The sequence below is a fragment of the Stenella coeruleoalba genome (assembly GCF_951394435.1).
Source record: "Stenella coeruleoalba genome assembly, chromosome: 8".
Classification (NCBI taxonomy): domain Eukaryota; kingdom Metazoa; phylum Chordata; class Mammalia; order Artiodactyla; family Delphinidae; genus Stenella; species Stenella coeruleoalba.
The window spans coordinates 54,200,228-54,217,626 of record NC_137154.1 but is presented as its reverse complement, the minus strand read 5'-3'; the positions used below and the strand labels follow the sequence as shown (position 1 = coordinate 54,217,626).

At 35.3% G+C, this 17,399-nt stretch overlaps 1 protein-coding gene across 2 annotated transcripts in view; it reads right to left on the bottom strand.

Annotated features, from left to right (window-relative positions):
• The window catches only part of ACER3 (alkaline ceramidase 3), a 184,896-nt gene that overhangs the window by 106,094 nt on the left and 61,403 nt on the right, over nt 1-17,399 (bottom strand). For both annotated transcript variants that reach the window (XM_079930331.1, XM_079930332.1), the window contains one exon: nt 5,172-5,282. In XM_079930331.1, the coding sequence (XP_079786457.1) occupies nt 5,172-5,282 (111 nt within the window). Of the gene's footprint in view, nt 1-5,171; nt 5,283-17,399 lie in introns of those variants that run through there.

Genomic DNA, 17,399 nt, shown 5'->3' with positions numbered 1-17,399 from the left:
CCCTTATGCCTATTAGCAGTCAACATCCACTCTAAACCCCAAGTAACTAATGATTTGTTTTTATCTCTATAATTTTGCCTTTTCTAGAAATTTCATATGAATAGGGTCATATAATCTGTGGTCCTTTGAGTCTTTTGGTTCCTTTCACCTGGCATAATGTTTTTAGGGTTCATCCGTGTTGTTACATGTATCAGTAGTACTTACAAAAAGTATCATTCCTTTTTGTTTGCTAATAATTTACTTAGTATATCTGCACTGATATTCATTCACAATATTAGTCCTTAATTTTCTTTTTTATGGCATTTTTATTAGGTTTATATAACAATGTTGTTTGCCTCATAAAAAGAATTTGGAAGTTTTCTTTCATTATCTATGCTTGAAAAAATTTATGTAGCATTGGGACTATCAGGTCTTTGAAGGTTGATTGGAACTCTCTGTGAAACTATCTGGACCCAGTACTTTTGTGGAGGAATTCCTTAATAAGTTACTCTATTTCCTATACAGAAATTGGTCTGTTTAAAGCTTTCTACCTTTGGGGTCAATTTTGACAAATTGTATTTTCCTAGGAAATTATCCAATTTATTTATTTACATAGAGGTTTAAAATTTTTCTTTCCTTTGATTCAGTGGATATTTCCTCTTTGTCATTTCTTATTTTAATGTTTATGTTTGCTTCCTTTTTTCTAAAGTTAGCTAGTTGTCTACTTTTTCTTAAAAAAAATAGATTTTGATTCATTAATTAGAACGTTTTTCTGTTCTCTATCTTGTTACTTTCTGCTTTTATCTTTATAATTTCCTCCCTTAAACTTTCATTTGGTTTATTCTGCAGTCTTTTTCTTGCCTTTTGAGTTGGGATTTTAATTAATTTTTACCTTTAGTTTTTATCTTTTATTATTATTTAATTGTTTAAGCCTATGTATTATGCTCTGATGGCTGCTTTATACAAATCCCCATAGATTTTGATATGCAGACTTTTTGTTACAACTGTATTTTAGGACTCCTGTAATTTCCATTTCTATTTTCCCTTTCAACCAAGAGTTAACAGAAGATTTAAAATTTCAAAGAGGAAGAGCTTTTTTATGGTTTGAATTTGTTGTTAATTTCTAGCATGGATGCACTGTGACCAGAGGATGTTGTTTTAATATTTCTACTTAATAGAACTTACTGTTTTGTTTTTTATCAATGTTCTATGTGTACTTCAAAAGGAGGTATATTCTCTATTATAGGGGTGTAAAGTTCAGCATAAAGCCATAAGATCTACTTTATTGGTTATGCTCTTTAGGTCTTCCAGATATTACTGATATATTTTGTTCACTTCATCTGTCCTGTACTGAGTGTGGCATATTAAAATCTTCTATTATTCGTATGTTTCTATCTATTTCTCTTTGTAGCTCTTGTAGTTTCTGCCATATAATAGTGGTGGTTGTATTATTTGGTACAGAGTTATTAAAAACTTGTATTTTCACTTTGAATCATGGCTTCAACATTAAAAACATCCTTCTTTGTCACACAATGCTTTTTGAAGGGAATTCCACTTTATATGATATCAGGATCACTACCCCTGCTTTCTTATTATTTGTTTCTAACTTTTCTGAATCACTTTGCTTTAGTTTTAGATGTGTCTTTTGTATATAGCATAAAGTTCAATCCGAATTGCTGATCAAATTCAAAAATCTTTTTCTTTTGATATTAAGTTAAGCTGATTCATTTTGATTCATATGACTGATGTTTAATCTCAACTCTGTCATATTGTTTTATTAAAATAGTTACATATATTACTTTATATTTAATGTATTTCTCTAAGTGAAATGTCTTTTTTGTACTTAATTCTTTTGGTATTTAGAAAAGAGGCTTTTTTGGCCTCGGGGTTACTTTTGTACTTATGCCTTTTATAGAACCCTGAGTTCTCCCTGTTTTTTCCTTAACCTTTTACTATCTAGTTTGTTACTTTTAGATCATATTCTTCAATACTCAACTTACTACATAGGCAATAGTCAATGAACTTATTCTACTTTGTCCTTTCCTTCTCCCATTTAAAAAACTGCATGCTCTCTACTTTACCAGACCATATAATATCCATATACTATTCTTCAGTCCTTATTACATCTGTTTTAGTCTTAGATCTATAGTTAAATGTGTTAAATGCTCATCATCAGACCTTTTGACCAAGTTTGCCCAGTCTTCTCTTAGTTGGATGAACATCATTCTCTAGTACGATGCAGTCAGTAGAACTTTCTGTGATGAAGGCAATGTTCTATATCTGCACTGCCCAATACAGTAGCCATAAGCCACATATGGGTACTGAGCACTTGAAACGTGGCTAGTGTGACAGAGGAACTGAAATTTGCATTTTAATTTTCATTTATTTAAATTTAAATTACCACATTTGGCTAGCAGGTACTAAATCAGAGAGAGCAGTACTCATGGATTCATCAGGAAGGAGTCATGTGTACAGTTTTCAATGAGTACTTGTATGTTTAACACTATCTTTCTATAACCTGGATAACTGAAAAACAATTTGGTTGGAATATAAAATCTTTGGTTTGCACTAAAAATGCAGTTCCACTGATGCCTTTCTTTTTATGTTGCCGATGAGGTCTAGTGTCAGCCTAATTTTCTTGCCCTTATAAGTAGTCTGGTCATTTTCCCTGGAGCTGTGAGGATTTTTTTCACTTTTAAAATCCAGTAATTTTACTAATCTCTTTCAGAGTTGACCATTCCAAGTCAGTTTTATGAGACAAAAATGGACTTTTCAATATCTAGATATGGGTCTTCTTCCATTTCCAAAAAGTCTTCTTTCAAATTAATTTGAAAATTACAATTTTAAATATAAGATCTGTTTCATTGTTTTATTTTCCTTCCTCAGGGACTCCAATTACAGTTGTATTGAATCTTCTTTGTCTTCCATTTCAATCGCTTTCTCTCTGACCCTTTTTATTTCTTTATCTCATTTTCATTCTCTTGCTTGTTTCTCTTTCTTAAATAGCCCTTATTAAATACTCAACACATTGTAATTCAGGCTTAATTTCTTTCCTAAGTTTAATCAATTCTAATTTGATTTCTTTTGGGGGGTGAGGAAGCTATTTCTGTTATTACTTTTTATTTTTTTAATTAATTTTTATAGGTGTTATTAGTTTTTAAATTTTTATTCATTTATTGGTTTGAGGCTAATTCAGTTAGGAGTACTGTGCTGCAGTTTCTTTCTGCTTTATAATTAGTTGTGGGGAAAGAACATCCATGAGCCAAAAGGTATTGATTCTCATTTTCTGTTTTTTTATTACAGTAGCTTTGCATGGATGTAGACTGATTTTGCGGGGGTTCCACTTTGTGGAAAGAGTAAAGGTTTGGGGTGGCTTAAAAGATTTCAAGTTCAAGCCTGCCCCCTTCTGAATAGTAAAGGTTAGTGTCCTTTTTCATATACATTTATTTGTTTTGGTGGCAGGGCGGGGTGCAGGGAGAAGGGTCTAATGTATTTTATAGTTGTGTTGTTTCAGTAGGATCTTAATTCCTCACTCTAACTTCCTTCTTTCCCTACACTTACACATTTCCAATGGCTATCTTCCTCTTTCTAGTTATTTCTTTCCCAGAAGTAATACCTTTCCCAAACTGCCACTTTAGGTCTTGTACACTTTCAAGCCCTTTACTATGTACTTTAAAGTACTGTGTACTTTATCAAGTACTATGATTTACCAGGTCTCATAACGTTTTCAGAAATTTTGCATTTATCATGAAGCTTTCTCTTTCTATTGGTGTTTTGTCAGATTAAGCCCTCAACTCTTCTCTCCTCTTTTCCATATAGTTTTTCAAACCTCCCCAAGTCTAAAATATTAAAGACAGTTCTGCTAGAATGTGGTGTTTATTTCTTGTTTAAAAATGATTTGACGTTCATGGTATTCGTTTTCTCTTAGTAAGGCTGAAAGTGTGGGCTAAGTGTGGTTTTATTTACTTTCCTTCTTAATCTGTATGGTTTTCTAGAAGGACGAATGGACAAATTCTAACTCAGGAGGTCAGTATTATCCTAGGGCAACTTGGAAGTCCCTCAAATCTTTTTATTCTTATTGTTATTACTGATTGTGATTTGTTGGTATTTTATAAACATTCTTAAAACATCCCAGGAATTAAAGCAAAGGGCTAAGTTTGTGGACAAGTATTCCTTTTGAAGATGAATGAAGTAACTTCCTCACAACACCACACATATGAGAAACAGATTCAGAAATTAAACTCTCTCATATGCAATGACTAATATAATTATATAAAATCTGATATGATATACTACAGCTTACAGTTTTGTGGTAATTAGAGGTCCCTTCTGCCCATGTGTAAATAATATCTACCTTGAACTAAAACAAAAGAAATTGTGTTTAATTTAGAAAGTTACATAAAAGAAGCAAACTAGAATCTACTTTCTTTGCTATTTTTGTCTTTATGATGATAATGCAAGGACATGAAAGAGTGATTTTCCCATCTTAGGCTCTGGTAGAGTTCACTCATCCCTCCATGTAACATTTACTGAGGACCACTAACTTGCCAGGCAATAGGGATACAAAGATAACTAAGACGCAGTCCCTGTCTCACAGACAAGTAGAGGAAAAGGAGTAAGTTGCAGAAGATCAGATATAGTAGAATATCCTTTACACAAAGTTTTAAAATATGTGAATGATATTTTTCATATTTTTAAGGATACATACATATATAGTATAAATACAAAAACATGAGAAAATGATAATCAAATTCAGTATAGAGGTTAACTCTAGCAGGGTGAGCTGGGAGGAAGATGGGAATAAAATCAAGCAGGAGTAGAAAGGGAGTTTCAACTTTATCTATAGCAGTTTATTTCTTTAAAAAAGAAAAAGTAAGAACTGAGACAAATATTGCAAAGTGTTAAGATCTGACAAAGAAGGATGGTGAGATACATGGATATATTTGTTATATTATCCCTGTTCTTTTCTGGATGCTTGAAATATCTTGTTTTTTTTAATTTATTCAAAATACAGTTCAAATATTGGCAAGATTTGTGGAGTTTTAATTCAGAAGTTTCAGAATGTGCTCAAGTTGTATAATAAACAACACAAAACTGAGAAACAATTTTAGGAAAGAATGAGAAAAACAGTCTGTCTGAATATGGTACATCATTTTTTTCACATCATTTTTTAGATGAAGTGTTATACATACCTGTGAGTGCTAAATAGGAAGCAATGTACCGCTTTTCCAGTCCACCTCTAACACTCTGAATTGCACCAAAAATTGGAGGTATAATCATAATCAGGTTACTCACTGTATTCCCTATAGAAAAAAAAAAAACACAAGAAGATAATGAGATTAATCAATATTACTTTAAATAAAGATATACACAGTTAGCCCTTAGCAAAAATTAAGTAGGTGTCTTCTTAGAAAGATGATGAAAAGATATTTACAAGGTGCTAAAGGAAAATAGTTCTCTACTCAACAAAAATTTCTTACAAAAATCAAAGTAAAATACAGATACCTTCAGACAAATGAAACTAAGAATTTTCAACCAGAACATCCAATAAAGGAACTTCTAAATTCTCAAGGTAAAGAGCAAAAGTATCTCAGAAAGAACCTCAAAGATAAGCAAAAAGTGAGCTGGAAAAAGCAGCTTACACCAATGCTACTGAAAGAGTGGTCCATGGATAACAGTATGACAAGATAAAATACAGAACTGAGTTAATTTGTCTCTTGAAATGAATGACAACAAATCAAAGCTTGCATTTTTCATCTCTTCTTAAACTTTAATTTTTGTGGCAATGTTTTTAGTTCCTAGTTTCTGTTTCTAGTAAACACAAAAGGCAACGGATCTTGATCTGATTTTTGATCCTCTGTTTACATAAACAAAGCTGAAACATGAATAGCAAAGAAACAATAGAAACCGTAATAGCAGAAATAAATAGTAAAATGGGGAAAAAGATGGCTAAACTATTTTGTATATTGATTCTGGGTAGTATTTTATACACTTATTCTGGGAATATAGTGGCACAAAACATTCAAAATTCCAAATTTGTGATTTTCAACATAGGAGCTGATATCAGGACAAATATCAATTAATGGACATATACAAAGCACTCTACCCTACAACAACAGTACATACATTCTTCTCAAGTGCACATGAACATTCAGCATATGTTAGGCCATAAATTAAGTCTCAATAGCCTTAAAAAGGCAGATATAAACTATCATACAAAATATCTCCTCCAACCACAAAAGAATGACGTTAGAAATAAATAACAGAAGGAAAACTGGAAAATTCACAAACCTGTGGAAATTAAACAAAATATTATTAAACAATCAATGTATCAAAGAATAAATCACCAACCAAATTAGAAAATACTTAAGAGATGAATTAAAATTAATACACAACATACCAAAATTAATGGGATGTAGTAAAAGCAGTGCTGAGTGGGAAATTTACAGCTATAAGTGCTTATATTTAAGATCTTCCAGCTGAAATGAAAGAATGTTACTTAGTAACATGAAAATATATGAAAATGTATAACACACTGGTAAAGCTAAGCATAATCAAATTCAGAATACTGTAATACTGTAATATGATGGTGTATTAATCACTTAAGTCTAGTACAATGATGTAAGGACAAAAGTATTAAAAATAACTACAGCTACAATAATTTGTTAATAAATACAAAATAAAAAGCAGGTAAATTGTGATATCAAAATCCTAAAAGGGTGTAATAAAAGGGTAGAGTTTTAGTATGCAAGGTTGCTATCAGTGTGGAAAAAAGTTATATCTATAAGTTGTTTTATGTAAGCCTCATGGTAATCACAAAGCAAAAACCTACATTAGACACAACAAAAGATTGTTGCTGGAGGGAATCAAAAAGGAGGGAATTGAAGTATACCACTACAGAAAATCATCAATTCACAAAGGAAAACAGCAAGAAAGGAATACAGGAACTACAAAACAGCCAGAAAACAATTAATAAAATGAAACTAGTAAGTCCTTATCTATCAGTAATTGCTCTAAATGTAAACGGGTTAAATTCTCCAATTAAAAGGCATACAGTGACTGGAAGGATAAAAAAACAAGACCCAACTACATGCTGGCTACAAGAGATTTACTTCAGCTTTAAAGACATACACGGGCTCAAAGTGAATGGATTAAAAAAGATATTCTATGGAAGTAAAAACCAAAAGAGAGCAAAGGTAGCTATAGTTATATCAGACAAAATAGACTTTAAGCCAAAAACTGTAACAAGACAAAGAAGATCATTATGTAATAATAAAGGGTTAATTCATCAAAAGGATATATCAGTTGTAAATATATATGCACCCAAATCAGAGCACCTAAATATATTAAGCAAATATCAACAGATCTGAAGGAAGAAACAGACCACAATACAACAATAGTAGGGGATTCAATACCCCACTTTCAACAATGGATAGATCATCCAGACAGAAAATCAACACAGAAAAGTTGGATTTCAACTACACTTAAAACCAAATGGACCTAACAGACATATACAAAATATTCCATCCAAGAGGCAGCAGAGTACACATTTTCCTCAAGCACACACAGAACATTCTCCAGGACAGATGATATAATAGGTCACAAAACAAGTGTTAGAAAATTTAAGAAAACTGAAATCATATGAAGTATCTTTCCAACTACAATGGCATAAAACTAAAAATCAACAATAGGAGGAAAACTAGAAATTCACAAATATGTCAAGGTTAAACAACACACTCCTGAACAACAAATGCGGGAAAGAAGAAGTCAAAAGGTAAATAAAAAATATCTTGAAACAAATGAAAATGGAAATACAACATACCAAAACTTATGGGATGCAGCTAAAGTAGTTCTAAGAGGAAAGTTTATAGTAATAAATGCCTATATTAAGAAAAAGGATCGCAAATAAACAACCTGACATAATACCTCAAAGAGCCAGAAAAAGAACAAACTAAGCCCAAATTCAGAAGGAAAGAAATAAAGATCAGAGTGGAAATAACGAAACTAAGAGTTGATTTTTTGAAAAAATAAAATTGACAAACTTTTAGCTAGACTAACTCAAAAAAAGAAGACTCAAATAAATAAAATGAGAAAAGAAAAAGGATATTAAAACTAATACCACAGAAACACTCACTGGGGAAAGGTTAGTCTCTTCAATAAATAGTGTTGGGAAAACTAGATAACCACACACAGAAGAATGAAACTGAACCTCTATCTTACAAAATGAACTCAAACTGGATTAAAGATTTAAGCACACATGAAAAACATGCTCAACAACACTAATCACCAGGGAATTGTAAATCAAAACCACAGTGAGATATCATCTCACACCTTATCACTAATTATTAGAGAAATGCAAATCAAAACTACAGTGAGGTACCATCTCACACTGTTCAGAATGGCCATGATTGAAAAGTCTACAAATAACAAATGCTGGAGAGGGTGTGGAGAAAACGGAACCCTCCTACACTGTTGGTGGGAATGTAAACTGGTGCAGCCACTATGGAAAACAGTATGGAGGTACCTCAAAAAACTAAAAATAGGGATTCCCTGGTGGTGCAGTGGTTGAGAATCCACCTGCCAATGCAGGGGATGCGGGTTCAAGCCCTGGTCTGCGAGTATCCCACATGCCGCGGAGCAACTAGGCCCGTGAGCCACAACTACTGAGCCTGCGCTCCGCAACGAGAGGCCATGATAGTGAGAGACCTGTGCACCGCGATGAGAGTGGCCCCCGCTTGCCACAACTAGAGAAAGCCCTCGCACAGAAACGAAGACCCAACACACCAAAAATAAATTAATTAATAAACTCCTACCCCCAACATCTTCTAAAAAATAAAAAAAAACTAAAAATAGAGTGGCCATATGATCCAGCAATCCTACTGCTGGGCATATATCTGGACAAAACTATAATTCAAAAAGATACATGCACCCCTATATTCATAGCAGCACTATTCACAATAGCCAAGACATGGAAACAGCCTAAATGTCCATTGACAGATGAATGGATAAAGAAGATATGGTACACATACACAATGGAATACTACTCAGCCAGAAAAAAGAATGAAATAATGCCATTTGCAGGAAAATGAATGGACCTAGAGATTACCATACTAAGAGAAGTCAGAAAGAGAATGACAAATACCATATGATATCACTTAGATGTGGAATCTAAAATATGACAAAAATGAACTTATCTACCAAAACAGAAACAAATTCACAGACACAGAAAACAGACTTGTGGTTGCCAAAGGGTAGGTGTGGTGGGGGAGGGAGGGATTGGGAGTTTGGGATTAGCAGATGCAAATTATTATATAGAGAATGAATAAACAACATGGTCCCCCTATATAGCACAGGGAACTGTATTCAATATCCTGTGATAAACCATAATGGAAAAGAACATGAAAAGGAATATATATATATATATATATATATATATATATATATATGCATAACTGAGTCACTTTGCTTTAAGCAGAAATTAACATAATACTGTAAATCAACTATACTTCAATAAAATAATTTTTTAAAAAAAGATAAGTGTTGGCAAGAATGTGGAGAAAAGGGTTGTAAAACGTGTGTTGGTGGGATGTAAAACAGTATAGCCACTAAGTAAAACAGTACGGAGGTTCCTCAAAAAATTAAAAATAGAACTACCGTATGATTCAGCAATCCCACTTCTTGGTATATATCCAAAGTAAATGAAACAGGACCTCAAAGAGACACCTGCACTCCCACGTTCATTGCAGCATTATTCACAATGGCCAAGATATGGAAACAACCTAAGTGTCCATCAACAGATGAATGGATAAAGAAGGTGTGGTATATATATACAACAGAATATCATTTCAGCCATGAGAAAGAAGTAAATCTTGCTGTTTGCAACGACCTGGATGAAACTTGAGGGAATTATGCTCAGTGAAATATGCCAGAGAAAGACAAATACTATATGATATCACATATATGTGGAATCTAAAAAAGCCACACCCAGAGAAACAGAGAATAGAGTGGCAGTTACCAGGGGCTGAGGGTGGGGGAAATGGGGGAGATGTTTTCAAAGGATACAAACTTCCAGTTACATGACTAACAAGTTTGCGGATCTAATGAATAGCATGGTGACTACAGCTAATAATACTGTATTATATACTTAAAAGTTGCTGAGAGAGAAGATCTTAAATGTTCTTAACACAGAAAAGAAATGGAAATTATGTGACGGGATGGAGGTGTTAGCTAATGCTATGGAAGTAATCATTTTATGAATATGTGTATCAAATCAACCGCTTGTACATCTTAAATTTATATAATGTTATATTTCAATTATACCTCAGTAAAGCTAGAACAAAATCCGAAAGGATCAAACTATTTCCAAGTAACTTAACTGAATCCTAGAACAAAATTCAAGCCTATTTATGGTAATACAAAAAATATCCAGGACGCAACAAGGTAAGAAGCACAATATCTGATATCCAATTAAAGATTAGCAGGCAGGGGGCTTCCCTGGTGGCGCAGTGGTTGAGAGTCCGCCGATGCAGGGGACACGGGTTCATGCCCCGGTCCGGGAAGATCCCACATGCCGCAGAGCAGCTAGGCCCGCGAGCCATGGCCGCTGAGCCTGCATGTCCGGAGCCCGTGCTCCGCAATGGGAGAGGCCACAACAGTGAGAGGCCCGCATACCACAAAAAAAAAAAAAAAAAAGATTAGCAGGCAGGGAATTCCCTGGTGGTCCAGTGGTTAGGACTCTGTGCTTCCAGTGCGGGGGGCATGGGTTCCATCCCTGGTCAGGGAACTAAGATCCCACAAGCTACATGGCACAGCCCCCCCACCCCGAACAAAAGATTACCAGGCATACAAAAAGGAAGAAAAACAACCCAAAAAAATACTCAATTGAAACCAACCCAGAACTGATACAAATGTTAGAATTGGCAGACAAAGATTAAAACACTTCATATAAGTCTAGAAAATACAAACTAACCTATACTATAGTGTCAGAAAGCAGACCAGTGGTTGTGGGTAGGGCTGGGGTAGAAGAGAGAGCAGGATGGAGAAGGACTTACAAAGGGACATGAGAAAACTTGGAGGTGATGGATCTGCTCACTGTCTTGATTGTGGTGATGGTTTCACATGTGCATACATATGACAAAACTTAATTTGTACACTTTAAATAGGCACTTTCTATTGCATGTCAACTATACCTCAATAAAGCTGTTTTTTAAAAAAAAAAAAGTTTTGCCTCTGGGGATTAGAATTGGAGGGTAGAGAGGAAAGAGTTAGGGAAGGGCACTGCTTTCTGGTTTTGTTACAAGTCTTTTAGCACAGGCTGGATTTTTATCTATTTTTAATGCATTACTTTAATAAAATAAAAATTAAAGAAACTTTTAGAAAGGGAATAAAATAGTTGGGGATAATTTCACAGATGTGATAAGATCTGAGTTAGACCCTGAAAGGAGAGAAAGGAACAATAAAATCTACTGAGCCTATTATTAAGGACCAGGTACTGGAATTCACATTTTACACATGCTAACATTTGCTTTTCATAACAATATTGTGAAATATTATCGCCCAATTAAACAAACAAAGTCAAGCTACGGGATTATATAATTTACCCAAATTCTCACAATAAGCAAATGGTGGAGCCAAGATTTTATTCCAGGTCTATCTGTCCTTACAGCCAATGTTCCTCTCCTTAAATGTACTAGCACAGTGTTTGCACAAAGAAGACCCTTATTAACATTTAAAAAATTATATCAAAGAGTATTCTATTAAAAATGTTTTAAGTAAATTCCAGATTATACAAATAACAAAGTAATTTGCCTAGGTGAAGTGTGAAAATATAAGGTGGGGAGCCAGGCAGACTGAAAGATATATATACAAACAGCAGTTATCAATAACTTTAAGTAAACCTGTGGAAGATGTTGAATATTATGCCATTTAGGAGAGCCCTAGGATTCAAACTAATGAAAATCTTTATTGATGACTGAGATAAAGGAAATGAAACATGACCAAAGGTCCAGATAATATTAAATTTAGCTGAGATGTCAATACTCTGGAAGTCAGAAATACATTTCTAAAGGTAGAGGATATGGGACGGTCCCACAAACTACATTAAATTCAATTAAGGATAACACAAAGTTTTACAAATTAGAATGAGGAATTGCAGACCACAAATACAGGCTACTGTGACAGACAGAATAAGGACAACTCTGGGAGAAAGATCCAAAGACAGAAAGATGACAGTACACTATTCTTGGGGGGAAAATCTCAATATACTACCTCAAAGCAATACTTAGAGGTAAAAATGGAAAGAGCTGGATAGTGACCATCCTACTTCTCTCTGCTTTAATTCAGCTTCTTTTTGGAATGCTTACGTATTTGTGGAACCCTACTTTAAACAAAACAGAGATCCTAAGTACTGAGAGAGATACTAAAACAAAGAAATCGTTTACTTAATAAATAAAACATGTCATATGAGGAATGGCATGACTGCTGTCTTCAAATATCAACTTCAAAGTTTAAAGGAATGTTAAACTAAAGGTGAACGAGGCTTGCTATGGCTATAAAACATCAAAATTAAATTCAATGATGTTACAGAGAAGCATATTTCCGCTCAATACAAGGCAAAACATTCTAAAATTAGAGCTGTCCAAAAAAAAAAAAGTAACAAGACTATGAACTTTTGGGGCAGGGACCAACCATGTCTCACTCATATCTGTATGCTTTTGACTGGCACAATACCAAGGACAGAGCAGGCACTCAGGAAAGTCTGGTAGAATGAATAAATTCATACATGCATGCTTACTGAAACCTGAGGATAGCAGTTTCTCCTTTTATCCCCTGGTATTATTCACAAAATTATGTGTTTCTCACTTTTTTGATTTAACAATGGTTATAGTAGATGGTAACTTGTTTATTTTAGCATAACTTCACTCTTTTTTAAAAAGTGACAAACGTTTATTGCAAAAAATTTAAACAATTCATAAAAGTGTAAAAAAAATTAAATCATCAAATATCCTAACACCCAGTAATTATCATCATTAATATTTGTTAAGGGACTTCCCTGGTGGCGCAGTGGTTAAAAATCCGCCTGCCAATGCAAGGGACATGGGTTCGATCCCTGGTCCGGGAGGAGCCCACATGCTGCGGAGCAACTAAGCCCATGTGCCACGACTGCTGAGCCTGCACACCGCAACTACTGAAGCCTGTGTGCCTAGAGCCCATGCTCCGCAACAAGAGAAGCCACCACAATGAGAAGCCCGTGCATTGCAACAAAGTGTAGCCCCCGCTCGCCTCAACTAGAGAAAGCCTGTGCACAGCAACTAAGACCCAACGCAGCTCAAAAAAAAAAAGAATTGCTAAGTTTTACACATACAGAGAGAGATGAATGGATGGGAATTAAGAAAGAAAAGACAAAGTTTTCAAGGCTATTAGATATGCTCTTCTTTTATAAAAATGTTTTAACAAAAGAAAGTAAAACTGAGTATGAAATGACTGAAAGATTAGAGTCCTGATTTTTACATGGTTAATTTTTATAGCATATGCATCCTTGCCATGAAACAAAGAAATTCACACTCCTAAACTTCCTCCCACCTCCCTTCCACTATGTACTGATTTTTATTAGTCATATCTACATTTTCAAGGACTATATATTTCACATTGTCAAGGATTTACATTTAGTTCTGCAAACCACATTTTTCATCCTTGTTTTTTAAAAATAACAGATTTATCAAGATATAATTCACATATCGTAAAAATAACCCTTTTCATGTGTACAATTCAGTGGTTTATAATGTACTCACAGATTTGTGCAACCATGATCACTATCTAATTTTCGAACATTTTCATCAGCCCAAAATGAAACCCCAGACTCATTAGCAGTCACTCCCCCATCTCTTCTCCCCGAAGTCCTTGGTGATCACTAATCTAATTTCTGTCTCTGGATTTGGCTATCCTGGACACTTCATATAAATGAAATCAGACAATATGTAGGCTTCTGTGTTTGTTTTTCCTCACTTGGCATAACATCTTCAAGGTTCATCCATGTTGTAGCATGCATGTGTCCAGAACTTCATTCTTTTTTATTGACAAAGAGTTCATTGTATGGATATACCACATTTTGTTTATACATTCATCAGTTGGACATTTGGGTTGTTTCCAACTCTGTGACTATTGTAAATAATGCTGCTATGAACATTCGTATACAAGTTTTTGTGTGGTCATGTTTTCAATTCTCTTTAGTATATACGTAGGAGTGGAATTCCTGGGTCATATCATGATTCTATGTTCATCTTTGTTTTTAGTCTCAGGTATCTATTTAAATGGATATAGTGCCAAACTCCAGTCTTCTTCCCCATGGCTCTTCTTTCCATTTTGCTTTTTTTGTTTTAAACCAAGTTTTACCTGTTTAGATTTCATCATTCATCTTCATATAGTTTTTTCAAGGATTTATACATGCTGTATTCCCTGACTTCTTGAGTGCGTGAGAATATTGTCTTTTACCTTTATACTCAAAAGATAACTCAGCTATAAAATTTTGGGGTCTCTCTTTCTTTCAAAAGTTTGTAAGTACTGTGCTGTTGTCTTCCAGATTGACTATTACTATGAAGAAGTTAGAAGCTAGTCTGAACTTTTCCCTTGTAGTTGACTTGCTTTTTTGCCTGCACTCCCAATGAATTCTTTCTTTATACTTGAATCTGTGTATTTGAGTAGCCATGGGCATCCAGATAAGATAGAGATGCTATACCCACTCTATCTCTATATAAAGCTAAGTAAATATAGTATTAAATACATTTTTTACTCAAGTCAGACCAACAACTTGAACCTGTAACTGCCACTGTGATGCTACACATATAATTTACAATAACCTCAACACATGTCACATACCTAGATACACATCTAATAAAAGATGTGCAAGACATAATATCAATAAAACTCCCAACAGGTTTTTTGGGCACAAATTGATAAACTGACTCTAAACTTTATATGAAAATTTAAAAGGCCAAGAAGAGCCAAGACAATCTTGAGCAACAAAACTAGAATATTTATACTACTAGATATCAAGACCTATTAGGAAGGACAGATAAACAAAACAGTAGAACAGATAAGATTCCAAGAACAAACTAACATTTACAGTCACCTGATTTATGACAAACATGACCCTGCAGTGCAGTATGAAAAGGACAGTCTTTTCAATAAAGGGCACTGGATCAACTGGATATTTACACGGGGAAAAAAAGGAATCTGGACCCCAACCTCACACTTCTTATACAAAAATAAATTCCAGATGTACTGCAGATCTAAATGTGAAAGGTAAAACAGTATAATCTTTAGAAGAAAACGTGGGAGAACATCTTCACAACCTTGGAGTGGCAAAGAATTTTTCAATAGGACACAAAAAGGATGAACCACAAAAGCAAAAAGACTAAAACTGTCAAGAAGCTAAGACAATAAAATCAAGAAGAATAAAAGGTTGTTTTTATTTATTTATTGGCTGCTTTGGGTCTTCGTTGCTGCGCGTGGGCTTTCTCTAGTAGCGGTGAGCGGGGGCTACTCTTCATTGCGGTGCACAGGCTTCTCACTGTGGTGGCTTCTCTTGTTGCGGAGCACAGGCTGTAGGCACGCAGGCTTCAGTAGTTGTGGCATGTGGGCTCAGTAGTTGTAGCCTGGGGGCTCTAGAGTGCAGGCTCAGTAATTGTGGCGCACGGGCTTAGTTGCTCCACGGCATATGGGATCTTCCCGGACCAGGGCTTGAACCCGTGTCCCCTGCATTGGCAGGCGGATTCTTAATCACTACGCCACCAGTGAAGCCCAAAAGGTTGTTTTTTAAAAAGCGGATTTAAAGATAAATAGATGCAAAATTGCTTTGTAAATAAGGAGATATATGCATACTAGCTAATTTAACTTTACTGAACAAAAAGAATGCACAAAAAATTATCATGGACTGAAAATTTTTGGTTAAAATATGCTATCAGCCTGGGTCCAATCAGGAGCGATAAGCCACAGAGTAATTTGAACAGGAAAAGTTTACTATAAGGAATCATTAACTATAAGAGGGAACTGGAGTAATGAGAGATTGGCTAGTAGTAAGTAAAGAGAACTCTACAGAATATAGGAAGAGCAGATGTAAGGAACAGCCACTTCTCCTAAGATGGAGACAGAACACTAAAAGAAGAGGTCTCAGCCAGGGCTGAGATGCAGACCCTGTGGGAGAGGGCATGACCACATCTCAACAAACAGCAGAGAAGTTGCTGTGATGACACCCCTGCTGACCTCAGTGAAAATCCACCCTTAGGAACTTGTCTTTAATCTGCCCTCTGGGATGTTGGGGAAAGCTGATCACCTGGAGTGGGGAGCTACTGGCCACTGGGTGCTGCTGACTGCAGTAATGCATGAGCTGGCACTGGAGAAGCTGAGCAAACTTCAGGATCTGGGCATTGTATGAGACAGAGGCTGAATGAACCACTGGCACTGCAAGAGCCAGGCACTTAAGAAGCCACCAAGCCAGCACACTACAACCACGAAGGAAAACTCTTCCTCTTGCAACGTCTCTCCAGCGCCCTCTACTGACAAAGCTTAACATCCGGCTAGCTGGCAAAGGAAGCAAATTTAAAGGGCCCAGGTCCATTTTCACAGAGCATGAGATAAATGACGAATTTGGGGCAGAGAGGGAATAAACTGATAACTATTACTGATAACAACTATAAAACTTGTTTTTACCAAAACATATATGTTTATCATTGCTGGGCCAAACTATGCCTGATGAGGGTTCCCCAAGCACCAAAATAAGAGAGTCTTAAGATGGTAAAGTGATGGCTTTTTCTCTTCTTTTTTTCATATTTTCTACAATGTGATTATATTGTTCTTGTAATTTAAAATTAAAATATTAATAATATAAGGGAATGATAGAAAATAAAGGCTAAATTTCTTCTATAAGAGTTAAATTGAGTTTGGGGTGCTTCTAGAAGATTCCATTAAAACAGGGTATTTTGTGGGCTTCCCTGGTGGCGCAGTGGTTGAGAGTCCGCCTGCCTATGCAGGGGACACCGGTTTGTGCCCCGGTCCGGGAGGATCCCGTGTGCCGCGGAGCGGCTGGGCCCGTGAGCCATGGCCGCTGAGCCTGCGCGTCCGGAGCCTGTGCTCCGCAACGGGAGAGGCCACAACAGTGAGAGGCCTGCGTATCGCAAAAAAAAAAAAAAAAAAAAAAAAACAGGTTTTTTTCCAGAAATGAAAACTAGAGATTCATTCATATACCACACAGTAGTGTACTAAAACTTTAAAGTAAGAAAAATCTATTTTTTCTACAGGGAATCTTGTTTTGATATGGACTTATGGGATTTTTTTAAAAATCTGAAAACCATATTTTTATACTCCCAAACACAATATCTCTGAATTCTCCCCTCAGTACAAATTATGGACAAAGCTGATGACAT